Source organism: Sabethes cyaneus, chromosome 3, assembly GCF_943734655.1.
Source record: "Sabethes cyaneus chromosome 3, idSabCyanKW18_F2, whole genome shotgun sequence".
NCBI classification, from domain to species: Eukaryota; Metazoa; Arthropoda; class Insecta; order Diptera; family Culicidae; genus Sabethes; species Sabethes cyaneus.
Genome location: NC_071355.1, coordinates 224,430,850 through 224,455,190, shown reverse-complemented (window position 1 = coordinate 224,455,190; position 24,341 = coordinate 224,430,850). Strand labels below are relative to the sequence as shown.

The 24,341-nt window shown below is 39.3% G+C and overlaps 1 protein-coding gene across 1 annotated transcript in view; it reads right to left on the bottom strand.

Moving 5' to 3' along the window:
* Nucleotides 1–19,749: 19,749 nt before the first annotated feature.
* LOC128740586 (protein Wnt-10a) overlaps nucleotides 19,750–24,341 on the bottom strand; it is a 28,285-nt gene continuing 23,693 nt past the window's right edge. The window contains exons 3-5 of the mRNA XM_053836145.1: nucleotides 20,417–20,796; nucleotides 19,998–20,358; nucleotides 19,750–19,937 (exon numbers count right to left, since the gene is read on the bottom strand). Of these exons, the coding sequence (XP_053692120.1) occupies nucleotides 19,750–19,937; nucleotides 19,998–20,358; nucleotides 20,417–20,796 (929 nt within the window). The remainder of the gene's footprint in view (nucleotides 19,938–19,997; nucleotides 20,359–20,416; nucleotides 20,797–24,341) is intronic.

The following is a 24,341-nucleotide window of genomic DNA, read 5'->3' as shown; positions in this document are numbered from 1 at the left end:
AAATCTCTCATCATGGATGATGAGACCAATGTTGCGAATCGAGTGAGAAGCCAACCATGTCTACTCACACGCGAAAGAGTATGAGAAACATAGCATTCTACGCTTACGCCGCACACGCAGGCGTAAAAGAAACAGCCGCCGGTGCTGTGTGCAGACATTCTGCTACCCACACACTCGCGCACGTTCATCCCCACATCGTCTTCCTGGATAGCTTTTTCCCGAGTCAAAAAATTCATGGGAAATCAACTGGCCGTGAGGCTGGTAGTACACTGGGATACAAATTTTGCATTACTTTTTCTTCTCCTTCATCTTTGTCCTCGATTCAACTCACGGGCGGGAGTACGAGCCATCGTGTGTAATCGGTATCAGCAGATCGTGCTGCGAACGAACGACGAGCGACGACTGAAACTATTAGCGAAACAGTTGCAGTGCATGAAGAAATAAGAGCGACAGTTTTAAAGGGATATTTATGCCGGCCTGTTCATTAGAATGAGTACGCGTGTGTGAGAAAATTACACCACACGAGACCCAAGTAGCACTTGTAACTAATTATAAAAATAAAAAAATAAAAAAAGGTTACACAGCAGTTTCAATTAGGATACTTGTAACGAGTTAGGTTACATAAAATTAAAAATGGTTACTTTTTAGTTTTCTAGTGACAAAAATTCCAAAAAGTTACGAGATAGTTACCAAATGACCAAATTGAAACCTTTTTTTTCGAACTGTCAACAACATGGTCGTCGCAAAACAGTCACCTTTAAATTACGAGTTACCAAATAGTTATCAAGTGACACAAATGAAACCTTTTTCCAAACTGTCATCAACTTGCTGGTCACAAAACAGTTAATTTTCCGTTACAAGCAGTTACGAAGTCAAAAAGTCGGCTAGTAACATTTTCGCAACAACTTGTTCACTGTTCCTTGCAAACACAACGGATTAAACAAAAACTAGATCTCGAGAATATTACTGATGGTAAAGATAAACAATTGGTACACGGGTTGGAAAATGCTCTCGTAAATGCGTTTACTTACTAAATTGTTGGTACTTGGAATCTTTTCCGCACAGACATTGGTATTAAGTAAACAAATTTTGATTATTCTCAAACGTCAAAACGATCAAGTTACATCGAAACGAAACCGGCAATGACAATAGGTTACAGTGTAACTTAGAAATGACGAAATAAGAAATATTTTAGTTACTAGGTGACCACAACAGATTTAATATTGGTTATCGTAACCAATAGCGTAACCAGGTCGAATGCTAAGGTTACGTGCAACTAGAGTGTAACTGAAATGTAACCTTCTATGATTAACACTGCTGATAAACTGTTTTATTCAAACTGAAACTATTCTTTGATACTAAATTGACTCTTTCTTTTCACAACAATCATTAAAAAATACCTTTTGACGATATCCATGAACAATGTCTGCTTAAAATTATATCATGTGTAATATGCCGAAAATGATAAAAAACTTCAAGGACGATGGTGTAGTAGTTAAAACCAAAGGCAAAATGGCTGTGAATTTTACTAAGTGATAGCGAAAACAATTTATTTTTTAATGATTTCGAGGTGAATGCTCCACTAATTCATTATTGCTAAGAATAAATTCAAAAAATCAGAAAATTAAAATTAAAATTTTTGTAGCATATATAATATATTTGTTTTTCAAAAAATCAATTTTTTAAAGAAGTAAGTAACAAAAAGCTAGATTAAATAAGAGCGCGTGAATTTTTCAAAGCTAGAATCATGCATTTCACCATAAATTTGAAACTGCATTCAAATTTGTGTTGAAATAAAAAACGAAATTTATAAACTCTTCTATATTCAACAGCTAAATTTACTGCTTGCCATACAGCCATAGATTGAAATAATTTTCTTGTATTCTAGCAATATTGTAACCTGCTGCATTGTTTTTGCTATGCAATAAAAGTTTCATGATCACTAATTTGCCACCAATTGAAAGTTAATTTACAGTAACCAATAGTAACCATTTTGTAACTATACATGTTACATATCGGTTATTGAGTAACTGTTAATGTAACCATATTTAGTTACATAAGTTGCGCTATTTCGGTTACACAACCGTTATATTTTAAGTTACTGTAACCCAAGTTTTACATTTAAATTTGTCGCATATCAGCCGCTGCGACTGAATTGTGACAACGTGTGCTATATGGGGAGTGGGCTTCACAACACTGGATGAGAGTAACGTCAAGGCAGACTTCCAGTAGCTTCCGGGGCTACTGTACTTCACCGCCCAGCACAAGTTTGATGTTCTGGTGAAAGTAAGGATGCAGAAACTTTCAATGTTCGCCAAGAAATACATGATTTGGCAAGCGATTTGCTCATGCGGCAAACAGAGTGCGCCGTTCGTGACTACCGGGACTGTAAACAGGCAGATCTACCTCAAGGAACATTAGCAGAAGTGTCTGCTTCCTCTGTTGAAGCAACATGAGGGCCCTACTATCTTCTGGCCGGATTTAGCTTCGTGCCACTATTCAAAGGATGCCCTGGAGTGGTACGAAGCCAACGGAGTTACTTACGTATCCAAGGATATGAACTCCCCCAACGCACCGGAGGTGATATAGGAATGATGTTAAACTCGGTATGAAGGAACGACACTGAGGGTACTGAAAATAAGCCCATGAAATGGCCGGCGCCAAGGAGTTGGGCATGCTGGGTCTTGACTTTTAGCATAAGATTCTCAAAAGCGATGAAACTCAGTTTTCACTTAACGGACGAATAAAGGGTCATTTTTACCACTAAGTCAATGTGATCCCTCAACAGATATTCGAGTAAGCTCTCCATAACAAAAGTAACTGTACTAAAAAAGTTGATTAATTTTAAAATGGTGTATAATTTTAAATTGGTGGATATTTTCTTCAAATAATCATTCATCAGCTCATCATCAGTTAGGCGGAAATCTCAAACTTCTTTCAGAATTCATATCTAAAAATCTAAATACCTACCTATTTCTTGTCGGAAACCCAGTAAATTGTGTTTGTGTGAATCAAATGTATGGTTAAGTGATTTGTGAAGATGATCCTATCAAAAGATTTTGAAAATATGAATAAAAAAGTGCATTTTCGGATCATTTATGTTCAACTGATTAAAATAGGTAACACTGCTTAACTCGTTCCTTACCCTACCTAACGAACCTAAGATTAATTTCGTAATACGTCGTATTTGCTCACTGAATTTAATCAACAAATCCTTGAATTTTTCATGCACTTAAGCTCAACACACGTTGCACTTCGTTGTTCTGCATCCACTCCATTCAATTGTCATAAATCTTGCACTGGGAATGAGTTATTAAATACAAAAGATATTCGATCCGAATATCTGCATTTTAAACGATGCGTGATGTTTACATTCCGATCGCCACCTTTATGCAGCGGTCGGTCACAAGTTGTAGCTAGGCTTCACGAAAGCTCAAGGCCTAAAAGTGTTGCGGTCAATCAAAACTAATTGCTTGCGCACATTGCGAACATTCGTCACGTGTGTGCGGTGCGTAATCCGAGATGCGTTTCATTTCGATTCGACTAACTACATGAACCGTCGTCCGCACATACACTCGGCGAGGGCGCTGTGGTTTCAGCTAATGTTCGTGCAAATATGCAAATTGTCACACTTTCGAGCCTAAACCACAGGAATTGGTGGTTGAATCCGATAGTTTGCAGATTCAATCGGACCTCTTTTTGTCTGGGAAGGTTTTCAGCCAAGAGTGATTGTTTTATGTTAGCTTGGTTTTCGTATGAAGAGTTTGAATCATAAAATTAGATTGGAAATCGACAATGATTTATCACTAAAATAGTTTCCTATTTTAACTTACGTAAATTGCTGAACCGGTAGACAAAACCTACACGCAAAAGTGTAAATCTGAATCAACTAATTTAGCACTACACTAACACAAACACTGTCTTCAAACACTTTAATTGGTACTAACTTGGAACTAAATCCTACCAATTGTCCAATTATTATGATCTAAAGTAGATGATTGCGTGCTTTAAAACTGTCCTTCCTGAGTCCATTCACTAATAACTTAGTTCGATAACCATGAACCAACCTTGGCACTACTGCTTCCTGTTACAGTCGGGAATGCAATAAGACTAGATTATACCACTCGAGGATCCGCTAACTTGCATCGATCGCATTTGATTGGCTTTCAGTAACTTCACCGGTTTGAATCCTATTATCAGTATTGATTTTCTCACCCACGTCTAGCGTTTGTATCTTGCTTCGGGAGGGGTGCTGTCACTTAAGGCTATCTTGTGGTGAACTTTTAAATGTTTGCCAGATATAGGTAGCTCCGTGTAGGTGACGCCTTGGAAGATACAATACAATTGCTCAATTCTAAAATCGATTTTCTTCACTTTAATTGAATTATTTTCTTAGAAAGTGCACTGGTTACGTCTGTCACTTCGGTTACGAATGACTTAATATCTTTATGGACACAAAAATATATTTTTCGTAATGTTTGATTCACCGAACACCAAATACTTCACAAGGTTTCAATTTCAATCTGAATCACAAATTAACTATGATGAGATACTGTTATTTAGCGAAAAACAAAATTTAAAAACTTTACTCTCACAATTTCCGCCAACCGTTTCGTTGGTTAGCTTTCCGACCGTACCGCTCAAAAAACAAATCGTAACTGGCAATTTCCGCCTCGTTTAGTTTACCAAGAAAACTACATTTTCCGAACGGGGAAACCTTTAAAGTGACTATCGTAATCTAATTGTTCCGACGGTCGCTGAAAAGCCACCCCGAATGGCGACGTGCCGAAAGTGCGCCGATTCGCGAAGCTATCCGCGGTCCACGGTGTAACAAAATGCTTTTCCGAAGGTTGACGATTCCGGGAAATTTGAAGCAAAATCTTCGCATAGTAACAGTATAGGAAATAGAAATATTTGGCTCGTAAATGGACATCCAAACCTGCTAAGCGATACCATAACGTAGTTCTACGATAATCATAGTAAATTTTGTCACCCGCTTCGAAACTAAAGCAAAACATGTTTTGTTTTTAATCACCCGTGCTTGGTGAGCTGCTAGGACTCGTTTGTTGGTATACAACATGTGACTTATGTAATTCGATTTGGATTCCCACGCGGTTTTGCCGTCTGAGCCATAGATTCCGATGTAATCCGACCGTTTGGAATCCGAGCTGTCTCACCAATCAACTTTTGACCGACGACCTGTGCAAAGGTATAGCCAATAGTAAATCCTCATGTAGGTAGGTACGACGAACTGCTGCAGCTGCTGTGTTGAATGAAACCGAGTGAAACTCACTCACCGTGAAATTTCTTCCTGTCTAAATAGAAAAATCAATTCACGAATGATATGGAATAAGTGAAATGTTATCTCTGAAAGTCGATCAATGCGGCAGTCACTCTCGAAGAAGATGCCAGCTAATTTGTAAAGAACGGTAGCAACAAAAAATAGGTCATGAAGATTTACATCACACAACAAGTCCTGCGCCGAACAAAAAAGGAACGAAGATGATGCGAGCTGCTAAGTGGGTGCAATCAAGCGCTTAATTCGATGATCAGCTTAGTTTAGATGTTTGTCGGCATTGTTCTTTTGTTTGACGTCAAACTTTTAATCCGATTTGCGCAACTATCGAGAACTTCAAAGATGAATGCGTGAATCCGGAGGTAGTCCTCCTATGTCGGTGTATTTGTTGAAAGAGAAACTGTATTGGTTCAATGTCATTCCGGATGCTGTGTTGTGACAATGTGATATATACAGGTGTGGCAATGTTAGTAAAGTGGTGTTGGTGTGATACAAAATTCTGTCACAGTATTCGTGAAAAGAAGAAAACTCTACCACATGGAAACATGGTTACGTCAAACTCGAAAAACAAAAGGTAAGCTAGAGGTGTAAATGATTTGCAAAATTTTATAATTCGTTTTTCTTTTATATTTTTACCAGGATTGTTATAAAATGCCTTCGTGCGAAGTTTAAGACAGCGGTATTTCTCAATACAAAATAAAAAAGTGCAAGCTCCGCCACATTACACGTATTTCCCAGCGACAAAATTTATTACAAAAAATGGGAATCATTTTGTGTAAGAAGGTGTAAAACAGGAAAACGTTACATTTGCCCGAAGCATTTCACCGAAGCCGACTTTGATAATGTTTATTGTAGTAATACACGTCATGTTTTGCGTAAAACAGGTATGTGAACAGTTCTATATTCATATTTACATTTCTGTTATAAACATACTGTCTGTATTTCAGCTGTTCCTTCGATTCGTGTCTCTGAGCCGGTACCAGTGTCAAATCCGGCTGTTCGTGCTCTGCGAAAAGCTCGTTAGGAAATGATTGCTGAGTTTATGGAGACATGAAAAAAGACAAACGGCTCTGTGTCTCCAGTTGACGTGTCTTTGGAGCCTTCTATACATAATATTTTGCATGATGCGGACAAGAACGAATGTGCCGACTTTGATACCGAAAAGACCGGCAACATGGATATTCTATTTGTGATTCACATTCCACAATATTACGCATGTAATTCACCCGCAAAGTGCTGCTGCTAGAAGCATCGGAAACTCGACACCGCTTATTTTTCAAAGTAGCAAAGCCGAAATATGTGATGTTCATCTGTTCCCAGTAGACATATTTTTCGAGCCATCGATACATAGTACTTTTTATGATGCGTACAATAATGAATGATCCGATTTTTCCACCGAAAGGACCGGAAATATGTTATGTTATGGATATTGAAGCGATTCGCATCCGCAATAATGTGGATGGAGTTCCCTCGGAAAATGCTGCTACTATAAACATCAGAAACTCGGAACCGGTCATTTTTCAAAATAGCAAAGTTGAAATATGTTATGTTCAGGTTTCTTTGGGGTCAGAAAATGATAGCACACATAGCTGCGAACGCAACAATTGCACAAAACTGACGTCACTAGAGGTTCCAAACTTTGAGCCTAAAGCAAAAACTTCGATACGAGGAACTTAACTTGTTAACTTGGAACTTTAAATGTTGTTATTAAAAACCAACGACAGACAATACGTAGTTTACGCGCACAGGTAAGACTTTATAAATAACCAATTTGTGAATAATTATTTACACGTTTAAATATTAACAGTTAACGAGACATGCAACTTAAAATCTGCAACAACAGTGCTAAACAACAGCAGAGGCAATTGGACGCTGATTCAACTGATTCAACAAACGGTGGTCGCGGTGGACGGGACAAATGCGGTGCAATATGTCAATCGCCACTTCGCCTACTTGCGACAAGAGGCACTCGGATATGCCCTGAACGATTCCATCGAAGCGATTAAATACAATCCGACCTATCTGAAGGGTTACTACCGACCGACGAAAGTGCATATAGCACTGGACAAGTTTAAGCTTGTCTTGCGGGATGTAGAGCATGCTAGCAAGCAATATGTTAACGAAAGGGATGTCTAAGTACGCCGAGTGCAGGATGTTTAAGTACGCCGAACGCAGGATAAAAACTTGATGGGAATATGTCGCGATCAGAAGTCGTACCGTAAGTTTGTTTCATTAAGTAATTTTATGATAACAAATACGTTCTAAATAGCTTTCTTGCAGGCCATCGAAGCAGACTGCGCTGGACCGAAGCGAGAAGATAGAAGACGCATTTTCGCATATCGAGTAAGATTAACTGTTATGTACTAAATGACGGTAGACTGAGTAAAAACTGTTTTTTTTGCGCAGATTTCGTGCGTGGTTGGCTGACGAGTAACTAAGTTAACCGGTTGTGGGAACATCCATAGATAGTACTATGATTTGCTTAATATCTTCGAAATTAATAGCCGGCCATTGGAGACTAATCAGTACCTTTTCAACGGAGAATTCGTCGATCAAGGTTCGTTTTCGGTGGAATGCATTTTCACTCTTTTCGGATTCTGATTATTTGTTTCTGTAACGTGGTGAGCTTCATGCTTTGTCACCAAACAAAACAATCTGCAAATGTAAAAGGTAGAATTCAGCAAATCGCATCTCGTAGCTCATATCTCGTATCTCTCTGAAATTGAGCCACCGTTAGACAAAATCCTGTAAGGACGTCTCTTCTGCCAACACTCACCATCGTCATCTTCGAGCTCGCGGTTAAAACGAGAAACTACCAGCGTGATACCCAATGAATGTTACCGATAACCAAAGTGGAGCTTTGAACTACCATTAAAAATTGTTCAATTGCCACGAGCGGAGCCTTTCGCACATAAGCAGCCGAATCACACTTTTAAAGTAGCGGCGACGGCAATAGTAAGAAACAGGAAATGAAAACAACTTTTCTCAACCTACTAACTTTTACAGCAAGGTGATGACTGAAGTAGCTCGGAAGTGCATAATTATCAATTTGGTTATTTATAGAGCAATGCCCCAGTTTCCACCCCAGAACACACAGTTAAATAATGTTCCCAAGTTGATGCCAAATTTGGCCGCAGACTCACGGTCAGGTTTGAAGCTAGATAGCACGGCCAATTTGTAATAACTGATGAGTGGTGAAATGCTGTTCGTGGATTCAATTATGAATATTTGCACGCACATATATTTTTAAATTTTCCATTACATGCACGAAGGGGAACTGTTAGTAATTAATAACGAAATCAAAGTCATAAAGGCAAAAGCTTTGTATATATTTGAACAGCGGGGTGCTATCCGTATCTTAACGAACGGTGTTTGACAGTCCACTTAACGAAGGGCGCTATTTCAAAAAATGCAAGAAATAGCGCCCGTCTGACAGGTAGATTTGCTGCCAACCTTTGTCGAGATGTTGGCAACAAAAACATGGCACCCATCGCAAGCCCCTGTATTTGAACAATAAAAGTCATATGTACATCGAATTTGTATTTATTATTTCGATCTCAATGAAGTTTGACAAGTTGCAGTGTTTTTATTGAATTAGATGATATCACATTTAAGGGAACCTAAATAAATCGTGTTTGTTGTGTTGTTTAGAAATAAGCTTCAAGAACTTATACTTTTTCGTTAGTTTTTTTAGTAGGTTGATAAAATATTTTGTATTCACATATATAAATACTCGGCGTTATTTCCATTAGTAAAATAAATAAGTAAAATCACATAAATATGGCGTTATTTGTCTAACTATGGGAACGTCGAAATATTTTTTTTCACTATAAAGCACAAAATTGAATACTTCGAAGAACAGCAAAACAATTTTCAGTTTGAATTCAGTTAGCATCTTGATTAGTATATCAATTAAATTAACTTTACTAAAAATCTGTTCTTAACCACTCGTTTGTTTTGATAGTTTTTCGTCATCATCTATATTACATACGATTGTTTACATATTTTTAGCTACTAACACAGACGAATAGCTTCATTTGCCACACCTGTATATATCACATTGGTGTTGTGATGCATTGCAAATTTGTGTTGTGTTGTCATTCGTGCAGCAAATGCGACTTATTCATAACGTGTATGCTTAATTTCTAATGCATTTTCTCTTTCATTATAGCCAAAACTGCTTTAAACTGAAATTAAATAGATCATTGTACTGTATTGTAACTATATTATGCCGCGGTATGGTAGAGAAGAATTACCCGGAACAATTCGAAATCTGTTCAAGCATATAGGAAAGTTGTTATTTAATCTATGAAATCCTAACACGGACCGTCTATCATACTTCTGTAAATATATAAGATTATTTGAAGAGAAACAAAATTATTTGTGTACAACAAATTTGAATTGTATCAAATGATGTGAAGTGGCTGTCGATGAGTATTGATATATTTTAAGGGAATATAGGAAAATGCATTCGATTTTTTTCGGCTGGGTATTTTTTTAAATTATCGTACTAATGCGCCGAATGGTTTCAGAGCTCTATGAAAATTTATATACGCGTATGGTTAGTGGATTAATGAACGAAAACAAATTTTAAAAAATCAAGGTTTCCTATTTTTCCAGGAAACTCTAAACCACTTAAAATTGAAATCGACGCTAGACGCTTTTTCATATTGAATTGGAAATTAGACTTAAAATTGGATTTAAATATGGTATGGGTATGTGTATAGGAGGGAATCCATCATCAGTTCAAGGTCCTGCCAGGCTTACAGTAGATCCAAATTTAATTGTCAAATGAATTTCACCCTAGAACTGTTGTAGAAGAACCAAAGGGATTGGGCGGACCCACAAGCAGAGACACTTGTGCGCATTCCGGGATTACAATAATCAAGCATTAGAATCCTTCAATGTAACAATCAATTTCGCAGCACCAGCTTTAACCCACGTTTGTTTCTTCGAAGAGTGCAACACAAATATTGTTTCAGTCCTTCAGGAATTTCCTCCTAGTGATTCCGATTGAGTCCTCACTTCATCATTCAGTCTTCCTCTCGTATGATGCCTCTGTATTCTGACCCTCCCGTGAATTTATCATATAATGCATATAATGAATTTATCACATGATATATAATGAAATGAAATTAATATAGATAAAAATAGAACGAGCTCACCAGCAGTCCTTTGAATCATATGTAGTTGCATCATTTAAGATTCCATCAGTCCTACATCTATTATCCACATACATTATTAGAAAGTTTTACGGTCAATGTTTCCATTGTATAGTAGGTGTTTGAAGAGCTAGAACGGAACAAACAATTCGAATATATGTTACGGCTTACCTGTCAACAGGGCCGAGTGGATCAGTCGTCTATCCAAACCCCTAATTTTTTATATCAGGCTGCCGAGATCCACGCAGCATCGCTTAGGTACTCAATCTTAAGGAAAGAGCATTACCGGGCAGGCTTGGCATACACTTTTCGCTTTGATTTTGCTCTTTTGATTACTGCCCCTCAGCTAAGCAGAATTTGAAAAAGTGGTGTATGGGGCATTTGTAGAGCTAGTAATTATCTATAATATTGTTGAAGAAAGTGAAGTTTTATCTTTAGTATTTACGGCGCTGTAGGGCAGCAATGCCATTGGTAGCAAAAAGAACGCTCTTTTTGCTACCAAGAGGGTAGCAGCCTTATAGCGCCATAAATACAAAATGCACAGTAATGCTTACTTCAGCAATATTGTAGATAATAACAAATTCTACAAACGCCCCATACATCACCTTTTCAAATTTTGTTTGGCTGAGGAGCAGTAATCAAAAGAGCAAAACCGAAGCGAAAAGTGTATGCCAAGCCTGTTACCGGGTATGACCACGTGGCGGCGCTAGGTAGGAACTTTGGATGGCTAGAGCTATGTTGGACGTACCTTCATTGCCTTCCCCCTTTCATACCCAGACTTAAAATTAGATTTAAATATGGACTTAAATTTAGTATACTATAATAAGTATACTAAATAATATGGACTGGCAGTTTTATTCAGAATAAGATATGAAATCGGACTTAAAACAGAATTGGGAATTTTTATTTAAAACTACCTGACCCGACAAACTTCGTATTGCCACAAATTAAACTGTGTCGTACATAAATCATGAATCTCGGATGATCTTTGTTATAATCTCGAGTTTTGCAAGTTTCTGAGGAGTTCAAAAAGCTAATAAACAACAACGTGAAGTAGAAAATGCTAGATATGCTGATTGGCTGCCTATGTTAATGCTTATTGGTTACCTCAGATGGGTAGTTTAATATATAAATTTACACTTTTTCCACACAGTAAAGTAAAAAGCAGTTCAAATAAGGAAAACAAATAAACCTATACAGTGGTGATTTCTGCGGAGGCAACCCCTCCCCCCACACTAGCGGCCGTCTCGCCCTGAATGACCCAGTGTTACTATAGATAGTTTTTGTGTTCTTGTTATTGACTAATGCTTTTTAGAAGAGTCTCGAATTTCTCGAGTTCAATTAGTTTTTGAGTTACGCAAAAATTTCTGTTTTATTTGTATGAGAGTCGTTATCGCCCTACCATAGGGGTGAGAGGTCTCTAACCATCATAAAATAAATTCAAGACTCCAAAATCTCTCACATGCCAAATTTAGATCCAATTGCCTGATTAGTTCTCTAGTTATGCAGAAATTTGTGTTTCATATATATTTCTGTTGTTTACCTTTTTCTGTCCCGTGTATCCTTTTTCTTCTTTTCAGTCCTGTTTTTTCATATTTTGTTATTTTCGGTCTCGTTTTTCCTTTTTGTTCACTTTTCTCTTGTTTTCATTTCATGTTCATGTTCTCCTGACTCTTTTTATCTTCATTCCTTCTCGTTTTCGTCTATTCCATTTTTCCTCTTTTTGATATCCCGTTTTCCCGTCTTTTCTGTCACCGTTTTTTGGTTCCCCTTTCTATTTGCGGTTTTCATTTTCTATCTTCTCATTTTTTGTACCATCTTTCTCCTTTTATATCCCATTTGACCTCTTTTTCCCGTGTTCTTCGTTTTCTATACAGATTTTTTTATCTCTCCCGCTATTTTTCCTCTTTTGGTTTATGTTGTTTTCTGTTTAGTATTTCGTTTTTTGCTTGGTTTTCCCTCTTTTTCTCTCTCGTTTTTGATTGTTCTATCTACCGTCTCCACTTTCTATTTTCCTTTTCTCTTTATTTCCCTGTCCCGTTTTTTTCGCTTTTCTTAAATTGGTCTCATTTCTAGTCTTTTTACTTCCATTTTCCTTATTTTCAGGACCGATTTTCCTTTTTTCCTGTCTCGTTTTTTGTCGCGTTTCTTTCACTCCCGGTTTTCGTCTTGTTCGCTTTTAACTCCTATTCTCTCTCGTTTTTTCGTTTTCATTAGTTCCGTTCTTCCTCTTATTACGTTCTGCTTCTACTCCTTTTCTGTCCCGGTTTGATGTTTGTTTTCATTTTCATCCCTTTTGTTTTGCTTTTTTTCTCCATTTTTCTCTTTTTCTGACCCGTTTTTCTTCTTATTCTGTTCCCGTATTTTCTCCATTTCTTTTCCTCCTTAGGATAGACAGGACAGATTGTTTTTTCCTTATTTATTCAATTTTTTTCCTGTTCTGTCCACTTTACCTTTTTTTCTTTCTCGTTTTCTTCATTTATCGCATAGTTTTTTCTTCATTGCTCTCATTTCTCTTCTTTTGGGGCCATCCAGATACCACGTGGACAGAAAAATACCAATTTTCAACCCCCCCGTCCCCCTCCGTGGACAAGCGTGGACATTCCCTCAACCCCCCCCCCCCCCTCCACTGTTTGTCCACGTGGACATTTTTTTCTTATGTCAAATTTAACAAAACAGAAATGTATTGTTCTAAATATTGTTTTCAACTTAATTTATGCAGTATTTATCAAAAAACTGACGTGAAAGGAAGTGCCAGTCTAAAAGCCGCGATACAATGCATACGGCTTTTTAGGCGTTGCGGAAATTTGAGTTTTTCCATGGATTTTCCGTCAACTTTCCGCAGCATATTAAAATCCGTATGCAAGGTGTTGGGACCTTAATTCTTATGATCTTGTCTACTGCAAATTATTATCGACTGCAAGAAAGCTGATAGCTTGACTTTCGCTTGACGATTCTTCTCTGTCCAGAGTACCTCTGTCTAGAGTATCTTTATCCAGAACATCTCAGCTTGGCCGTCTACTTCAACGCAACACAAGACCTTTTAGACGCAATGTGATTTGTAAAATTTTTTGAAGGCGAAGCCTTTTGGAAATAGGTTGTCGATGGAAGCCCTTTTTGGTGAGCTGCATTTGATTTTGAGGCAAAATGCATTTTGGCGCAAGTGCGACCTATGTGATAAATAAGTCACGTGACTGATGAATATTCGTGGATTCTTCCGTTATATCTATCATTTCACAAAGAAGGCAAGAATTGTAAAAAAAATTTTATTGCAGTTCTATTGAGTTGTTTCTAATTTCTATTGCATGAAAAAAAAAAATTGTCCACGTGGACATTTTCTGTACCCCCTCCCCCCCTTCCGTGGACAAGCGTGGACATTTTCATACCCCCCACCCCCCTCTAAGCTGTCCACGTGGTATGTGGATGTCCCCTTTCTATATCTTTTCTGTCCAACATCCTAGGTTTTACTTTATTTTTCCTCATTTCTCCTCCGCGGCATATACTTCGCGAAACGTTCCATAACGGAGGTAAAATTAGGCCAGACTTCCTGCTTGAATGCGACGTTGAATCTTTTTACTTGCAACGGGTGACAACCAAAATTTTGGAATTTTTTTGAGGCCTCTATACTCCACAACAAACGAGCTTAGAGAGAAATGAGAGTATGTATGTGTTAGCTCTCTCTCTCTCTCTCTCTCTCTCTCTCTCTCTCTCTCTCTCTCTCTCTCTCTCTCTCTCTCTCTCTCTCTCTCTCTCTCTCTCTCCTCTTTTTGTCAATATTTTTTGTTTTGTTTACGCTTGCCTTGTTTTGCTTAAAACGTCGAAACAAGAAGCATTTCGAGAGCGCGTTGTACAGTTCTACGAACTGCCCCAGAAATCTCGGCAAAAACTATTCGGGACAACATTTAAAAAGCGAATATGTTGCGGCTTCGACTGTTTATCATATCCTAAGATGCCCAACAACTATTCGCAAGCAAGGTAGTGGAAGACCAGCCAAAATTATGGACGCAGAAGGACATCGTTCTCTTTCTCGTTTCTTCAACAACAAGCCCTCTGGTTTGGCTATCAATTATGATGTGCACCAGACGAACGTTTAAAGAAAATTTTGATCCTGTTTCTACAAAAACATCATGCAGATGGACAATACGTGTTTTGGCCGGATAGAGCATCATCGCATTACACCAAAAAACACAATCGTTCCTGAATACCCACTCGATCTCATTTTTTACCCAAAAACCACGACCCGAAAAATCTGTCTCAGTACGCCCAATTGAAGATTTCTTTAGGATTTTGAGTTCCTTGGTGCACAAAAATAACTGGAGAACCACGAATTGCAAAAAGTTGACTGGTAGAAACTATTACTTGCCGGTGGAAGACCAGCTAGTCTAAGCCCTCGATCGCTGGTCAAACACCATCGGAGATCTGAGGGTGTGCATTCATCAGCCTCTTTTCCGAAACGACTAGCTCGACCGTGAGCAACACGCCTGCTCTCAGGATCGGCTCGAACAATTTTACGCTGATCAAGGATTTCGGATGAGTGTGCAGGCACTAAATTTCCTTATCGATTACAATTACCGTTTATTACCTAAACCTCACCTACTCAATCGCAATGTGGTATTGGGCCAGCCGGCTCCGTCTGCTGCTACTTTTCCGTACGATATTCTCTCCTGCGTCGATTATTGGGATCTTTGCTGCCGTGCCCGTAGTGACGGCTATCGGGCTTGCTGCTAGCCACGAGGACGATAATTGGTGGACAATTGACGATCTCGGGATGCTTCAGAGCCTTCGTACAAGCGTTGAACTCCTTCACCGCGTACTATTCGTTACTTCATCGACACGTGGTACAGGTGAAATCCCGCCAAAAGGTATCACTGGACGGCCTAGAGGCAAAAGTTGGCCGTTTTCCAGTAATTGAGGTGTGTCCGAACTACCACGTGGAAAACTTGCGATAAAACTCACGGGTCCTGAATAGGAAGCATTGTAGGAAAATGGGGAGGTTAGAGCTACTGGGTTATAAGTCTTGGGAGCGTTGATTTCCACCAACCAAAACGAAGCATACCTGATCAATCAAAGCTCCAAATTATGGGTACACTTCTGATCCACTTTCTATAATTTATAGTATCAAATTCACTATCGGTTCGATAACCGAATCTTCGATATATCTGGCTAAATAGCTCTTAGCACTCACTATTCGATGTTTCATCGACGGTGGTTAAAGTGGAAAAGACCTTTGTGATTTGCTCAACCCAGTAGCTTTCCCAAGTACCTCTCTAATTCAGCAAAATTTCCTCTCTTATCGATCGAATTAATCATTTAATCGGGCAGCTCAGATTGATCCTCCTCAGTGGCAGGGTTGTATACCATGCGATAGCATTTTAATCTTCTAAAGTCGACTTCTGACTGGAGTGTATTTTTGTATTTCCCTCCGCTAATATCGAATTTTCCCTACTTATAATAACATATATTTATTTAGATGACAAGATGACAATACATATTTACAAATTCTACATGGACATATGAGCGGTGTGCCTGAATGGTAACAAAACAAGAAATGCATTCGCAAAGTTGACATGACGGCCGTACAATGCTCCTGTTTCGACTTCAAACGAAAGCTTCGCCGAATAGCCGATTATGGACCGTTTTCAAATGTTTTTTTCCAACAATGGATAATGTATCTTTAATTTCGATAGATCAGATCTTCTCCATGTATCTTAGTCTGTTTTTGACAGCTCGAGAAAAAAATTCCAAAATTTTAGCTGTAACCCGTTATTATTGTCATATGAATATGATTGTTATATGAATTCATCAACCACTTTAAATTCATTACAGACATTGTGACTTTGATGTTGAATGTTCGGAGTTTTCAAAAGCGACAGCTAGTTTCATCCGATTGCAACACTTTTACTATAGATTTATGGTTAGAAGCGATTAACGTGGAATGAAAAGTAAAATTGATTAGACTTCGACTAAATTTTGGGGAACGCCATTTTAAGGATTTGCGTGTAGCGACAAATTGGCTAGCGCCGGCCCTGGTAGTCACTGTTCGTTAGAGACGAACGTTATTTTCACTGGAGCCCGTTCTACCCATATATTTAGTTTTACACGCATTGATTTGTAGCTCAACCCTCCTACTCTCCGTTTTTATTCTGGCGAATATAGCTATCGCTGTCCCATAGTAATGATGGCAACCCAAATAACATTTTAGATTTGATTATACTCTTATGATGAGCAAAATTAGTCATAAAGACCCCCATAAGAGTACAATAAAACTTACATTGTTGTCATGGGAAGGTTTGAAATTGTTGCTTTTGCTAAAGATCATTCCACTCGTTTCGATCCCTGTTCACCGGATCACACCTTCAATAATGTTGTTAAATAACATACAGAATACACTGTCCCCATGCCTCAACCCTCTGCATCATTCGAATGCGGTCGACAGTACCTCCCTCCGCACGTCACTCGCTCCTGGGTAGGTTTGACCAGCAGCGTCAGTTTATCTGGATAACCATATCAGCCTAGTTTTGTTCGAAAACCATGTTCAAGTGTAATTAACCATAACTCAATTCGTTTGACTGGATCAAACGCTGTCTTGAAATCTGTAAATGTGGCAACATGATGCAGGTTGTGGAACAGGATGCAAATGAGATTTTTATGCAGATTTGAGAAGATTACCGTCCTTCACAGCTGCCTTACCATTCTTAAGCTTTTTAACTGCGTTCTTCATCTTGTTGGGTAAATCATCGCTTGTCCATAATCCAAAATACCTATCATATTCCTTTCAACAGCACATATAAAAAATTGTTTATTCGGGTAATCCGATTCACTTCCCTATCAGTAAACATAACGCTGATTGGCATGGTATGGTTCCTGATGTCGTTGATGGCTTACGGAACCTGCTCGCATCGTACCTAGAAAAACAATTCAACGTTTCAGCAAGTAGACAAGTTCTTCGCTGTCGTTACTTGCGGCGACGAAGTCTGTTTTTGTCATTTCTAGCAGCTCCATATCTTCCTTTGCTGTCAGTTGCTGAGCGTTGAACCACTGTTTGTATTCGCCCGGTACTTTTCGAGCTTTGCTGCCTATTATAGAGGGTTCGTTACAATCCGTCTCCATTTTTTTATTGATTCACTTACCAAATATCTACGAACAGATTGCAGTAATCCTGTCCATTGATAGCCACTTGATATTCAACCGTATGTTCCTCAATGTCCACCTGATGTGCTACTAACACGCCTGAATGTGCCGATTTACCGAATTTGTTCACTTTCTTCTTGCTGATCTTCTCAGAAACGGTCAACCGTGATATGGCAACGCAAAACTTCTGCGCCGGAAATTACTTTGTGTCCACCTTGAAAGAAGTCTCGTCGTTCATTAGGGCGCACTTTAGTTACGTCAACCACTCTCGGTGTAGTTTCCTGAGGCGAGTTTTGGTCATCGTGATTTGTTTGCCGTTCCGGTTCGGTCCCTTTCGGACTTGCGCTGCTGACTCTCTAGAAAGTTGTAATATTCTTGTATATATACAATAGCTCCACAAGTTGGGAAAATTCTATTTTCTTCACCATATTGAATATTATATGAATAGTTTTCCCAAAGACTTTCTGCAGCGCAAGACATAGCCTATACAGGAATATTACATATGCACTAGCACCACATGCATATCCAGAGCTACTACTGCCTGGATCCGAGAGGCTTTATTTTACTGAACAACTTTACCGAAGACATCACGCATCTACACGTTCACGAGTTATTCCATGTTGGAACCAATTATGTTGACTCCCATATGCTGCGTAAATACCAAAGATGACTTCTCCAGGACCAGAATTTATGAAAATAGAAAAGATTTTCGGAAAAATTCCATAATTTAGTGAAAATTTTTTAATGAATTTTTCTTTATTAAAAGTGATGTAAACATTAGAGCCGGCTATAATTGGCGGATCCCTTAACTTGAGTAAAGTGGAACGGTACACATACTTTATTAAGCGTCGCTTAGCTTCAGTCATACAAAAATAATACCGTCGCAGAGGAATGTGTGATGCGCATGCTGCATGATAGAATCGAGAAAATAGTTAAAAAATTAGGGTTTATACTACTTGGTATTACGGGCGCCGGTAGTTTAATTAGTAAAACAGTCGAGTACCGATCGAAAGATGGTGGGTGCGAACCCCACATGGAATTGCAAAACCCGATATACAGGGTACTTGACGAATTTTTGCAGTCAATGACATGTTTTAGAGCATTAACACCAATTAGTCATATATGCGAGGTATGTTTTGTGGTTTATTTTCTTTCGTAACATATGGAAATTGTAAATTATTTCATTCAAAAAAATCGCCCTTCTTTTCAATAACTGTTGATAGACAAATACCGTTACCGTTACAGTTTATGCTATACTTCAAGGATGTCATCACCACATCATTCAAATAATTTTTAAATTCCCTGCTACTTCCAGCGATTCTACTAATCATTCATTTATTCAATAAATAAAATCGTGTTCGTTTTGCAACTGCTGGCAGCATTAGCGCTCGCTAATATGAACAATTCGTTTAAGTCACTTTGCAACACTATGTAGAGTTAGTATTTGAGTAAATTAAAATTCGGCTGTTAGCTTTTCGCGTTCAAATAGCAGAACAAAGCTGAGTTTCGAACCATTTTTTGAAAAGGAGCAATCATCTGTATCCGCGTACAGCAATTCGAATGAAATCACTGCTTATACATACAAGTCTTAGACCTATCGAGAACGTTATTTACAGGTACAGCGAAACAAATAAATTAAACTAATTAACTTAAAGGAAAACTTCAATGAAATACGTGATGGAGGTCAATAAATGTACAATAATTACGATTAGCTACGATTAGTAGTTGGTAGTTGTCGGTTAATCTATTACACTTTGTATAGGTAATACTGCTTGAGAGAACACGCCATTTCCAGAACGGTCATGTTTGGTCGAAATATTTTATTCAAACATTAATTAAAGTCACTTGATTGCTTTCCGCTGGCTCGTTTGTGTCAACGGTAAACACAATCCGTTCACTTCGCTGGCGGTACACGGGCACTGGTTTTTTTTTTTGCATCCTTCGGTTTCAATCTTCAGTATTCGACGCACGCGGTTGCAATTAAATCTTTATCTCACTCTAGATTCGCTACCATTCGATAGAGTCCGTTTGGGTCCACTTCGGTGCACACACCGCTCTGCGTAAGTAGATAACTGACCTGTCTCGCTGGAATGGTTACGGACCGTTGGGACGTCGCTTCAGCGGTGCTTGAGTGCGGAAAAGGGCGAAAACAATTTGTCCTCAATTGCAAACACTAATCCACTCTTCGATTTCACAATCATCGCACTCTACATAGCAACACCAGTGGAATTTGCAGTTGCAGCGGTCCACCCGCTTCTCCCGGATTAGATTGTAGCCTCGACCACAGCACATCGATCCGCAACCATCGCCTCCGTTACTAGTTCGGTTGCACCGACGGCCAACAGTTCCTGGATAAAAAATACAATTTAGTTCCTTTTTTACAGTTCGGCTTATAGTTAATCACTCACCAGGAATATCCGAAATGTGATCCCGTTCACAGAAATTTGGCGATCTTTGGTAGTAGAACAAGGCATTCTCCATCCGGCGATTGGCTCGGTTGATCGGAACCAGCTGATGGGACTTGTCCTTGGTACGTCGGGGCGGCCGAATGTTGAGGGCATGTTTTCGTTTCTTTGGTTTGTGGTAAACGATCATCGGAGGACCGTTGCCAAAGTTAGATTGATCTACCAGAATGGCCCGCCGGTACTGCTGTTTGAGAACCTTTCCGACCACACGAAAGTCGGGAGCCGATTTCCAGCACGTCTTCAGCTGGCAGCTACCGGACATTCCGTGACACTTGCAGCGAACCTGCATATTGTTTGATACGGCCTGGAATAATAAATAACCATTTGCATTTTTTGCTCACAAAAAAATCGATTATACTTACCCTTCGTCCAGCGTTATTATTGTGGAGGTTAATTTGCGACTGAATGTCACCTCCTTTCTCTCGAGTGTCCAAAAATAGCTCGGAAAATTCCACCCCGAAGGCCATGTTGTGCGAGCAGCCGCCCCACTTCCATCGGCTGGCTTGTTTGTTCTTGAACTTCTTCAAGCTGTCATCCACCAGGATACTGTTCACGTTGATTGCATCCAGAAACCGCAACTTCTCCTTCTCCAGACTCTCGCGCAGTGACTTGGTCATCCCCTTCCGATTAACCGCCGGATCGCAACCGCAGGAAATCAACCGGCCCTGGGCACAAGCCCGTGCCACGCTGTGTGTCACTCCGGCCGCAGCGATCGCGTACGCAAATGCACTCTCACGGTAGCCTGGTAGCGAAAAAGAAATCAAATGCGGTAACGGTAATATTAGAAATGTGTTCCCTATTGCAACTATTGGGGCAACCACACTCGGAGGTCTGGTGTTGAGCTCCCGTCCGAGTGATAGTTAATTAAATAATTTATTTACAGGATTATTTATTGGAAGTTTGTTTGTGGTCACGAATGCGAAACGACACACAATGGACGTCTCCACTGGATGTGAAATGACGGAGGCAAAGGAAAATCGATGAATATTATTTGCTTTTCCAGCACCAGCAATCGGGCATCCAGCGGGAACCGGGTGATCTACGACCGATCAGATCCCACAACTTTTGCTGCCATGTTGGCATTGGCTGCCGCTGTCTGCCAAGTGTCGTCAAACGCCGGCTGTCAACGGTCCGTTTAGGCTGGCACTGGTTTTCTGCCGGGGACGTTCGACTGACGCGATGCGGATCGGTTGCGGCAAGGACGGAGTTGCGCGGATCGGTTCCCTCGATCGTCGTGATTCAGCACGAGAGAGAGAAAACCGAGATCGCTGTTCTACAGGCAGCTCGCATTGAGGAGAGCATAAATGCATCCGAACGGAAAACAATCAGCCAATAAATTTTGCTGCATTTGTATGGAAATTAAATTGAAAACTGCACTGCTGCCTGGTGCCGGGTGATTTTTGAATTATTTATTACGCTTTTCAGTCTCGGTGAGTTGCGGTTGATAAGATTGTTGCAACTATTGACTGTCAGCGCGAAGCACTTTATTTGTTTCGTCGTTCAGTGCTCATCCTTCTTGAATGGTTTATTTTCATTTTTTTTATTTCCATAGCAGCGCTGCATTCTTCGAAAAAAATTTCTTAAAAATAAACAGAGCAATAATTTAACATCACTAAAAAAGCCTAGCTTTAGTTTTAAGACTTGATCCTTCTTTATCGACAGAGTGCGCAACCAGTTGTTAGAGTACAGGATAATCACGGGGCTAATGCAACGATCCCACTGACAATAACCAAGGGTGAGGGCATCATTGTCTATTGCCTATATTGGTCCTATCTTCACTACAATCATCTATATCTGTAATAATAATCAATTATCTCCGAGTTTTTCTAACCTAATTGTAAGATTCATCTATGCTTCAATCAAAAAGCTTTAAAAACATGGTTGATATAGCCATTCATTGCAAATATGGATGATTGTAATGAAAACAGCAGCATTTACTTGACCAAAACAACAAAAAACAATCATGCCCCGTTTACAGAAACCCTACCAACGGATTCCTCATGAAAATAGCTCATTTATCTCTTCTTATCTCTTCATATAAAAAAAAACTAGCTAAAATGCCCGTCTTTTGGCAAAAGCTGCAAAAAGCAAGAAGCATGCCGTGAACAAGCAATACAGGGTGAGTAATAATAACTGTAAAGGCAATCGTTGTTAAAAAGCTGGCACGCATGTGATCTTGAGGCATTTCATCTCAAATCTTCTTCAAACGTTCCTTGAAAGTATCCACAGTCAATCCTTTGGCGCTCCCTAGTTTGCCTAGCATGTAACACAATGCATAGAAGTCCAGAGGAATCAAATCTAATAAAATATCAAATAAAATCTGAACAATTGTTCTCACAACAAGCCTGTGCAGCTCTCGCCTGATGAGACGGTGCAGAATCTTGTTGGAAACAGTATGGGGCATTCTTGTAGTGTTTTTTGTCGATGGGAAGCAAGTGGTTTTCCAAAACGTTATCGTTGTTTTTCCAAATTTTTAGAGAAACATCCCATCCTGCTCTACAGTCAAACCGTGCATCCGTTGTTTTAGGTATGAAATCAATCGAAGATCATCTTTTGAAATATTCTTAATATTTGAATGCAAAATTTCAATTTCGCCCAGCCATCTTGTGTCCAGATTTATCTGCCCAGTAGTCATTTTCATATGTATAAAAAAGATAAAAATCAGCATTACGTACAGATATATATGCAAATAAATCGTATTTGATGCGCAAATTTGGCATATCCATACTATTTTGGAGGCGATATACGTGATTACGAATAATTTTGTGCATTACGACTATATAAGTATTTATATACAATAATATCCGATTAAGCGCGAGTCGCTCCGTACTACTATACGATTTTGTGCTGAAAATCGTATGTATGTCAGTTATTGTCATTATATACGATAGAAAATCAACTTAGTCCCACTTTATCCAGCTTTAGTTACGATTTCGAGTTTGTCAGGAGATATTTACGATAATTTTCGTACATTGATATACGAGTTGGTGCTAGCTGGGTGGTTTCCGTCGAATTTGCTCTCTTTCTCGTTTGAAGGCTTCCGGTGTCCTTACAGTGCGTTTACGGCCAGGTTTGGGAAGTATTTTTCAGAAACCGGTTTTCTTGTATCGTTTCATGGTACGAAAGCAGAATCTTTCGTTTATTCCGAATGGCTTCAGCTTCTTTAAAATATCGCACGATCGAAAAAATTTCAACAACAGACTTATCACAAGCTCCCCTTTTGCGTCCACGATTACCACGACTCTGAAACGAACGAATTTTAAGAACCAACTTGCAAGTTGTGTTGAGTTTTGAATACACTCTAAGGCATTCGAGGATGACAGTGCAAGATCGATCCAGAATGTGAACGAGTTGACGGATACTTTGGCGAGGGCCCAGCGGTCAGCTTGTTGGTGGAATGAGACACTTAGCAACCTTCGTGTAATTTGTCTCAGATCCCCGAACTTTCTGCGATAAGGTCACCAATACTATACGGTTTAGAAGAGAGGGCCAGCGTTCCAGTTGCCTGAAAGTCCAGCTATAAAATGATGGCAGTGGCTAAACGGCTGCAGATCAAGAAGACTCCTGGCCTGATCCGAATGGAAGCAGCAATACAAGTGTTACCAGACATTTTCAGGACAGCGCTGCATGAATGCCTAGAAGATGGCAGCTTCCCGCACAGATGGATGATCCAGAAGTTAGTGCTGTTGCCGTAACCAGGAAAGCCTGCGGGAAATCCGGCGTCATATAGATAGACAGTCTGCTGTCTACATGCGGAAAACTCCTGGCGAGGATGATCCTGGACAGACTTACGAGGCGCACGGAAGAGGAACATGGTCTGGGAAACATTCAGTTTGTATTCCGTAAAGGGAAGTCCACGGTGGATGCTATTCGGGCTGCATAGAATGCAAATTCATAGATCTATACATAATTCTGCAGAGTTACTGCAGGGATAGAGTGCCTGTTTACGAGACCTTCAAGGGGCATAAGATGATGAACATTACGTCGTCTGGACCAGGGATGGTTCGATCACTTTGACTCAATTTTGATTCATTTGACACTACCGTCTCAGCCGAGCAAAATTTGACAAATTGATGTATGGAACATTTGTAGATAATAACTAGATCTACAATTTTGCTGAATAAAGTGTTGTTGTAACTTTTGTAGTTACGGCGCTACAATGCTAGTACCTCTTTAGTAACTAAATGAACGTTCATTTAGTTACTAATGAGGTACTAGCATTGTAGCACCGTAACTATAAAAGATACAGCAACACTTTATTTAGCAAAATTGTAGATCTAGTTATTA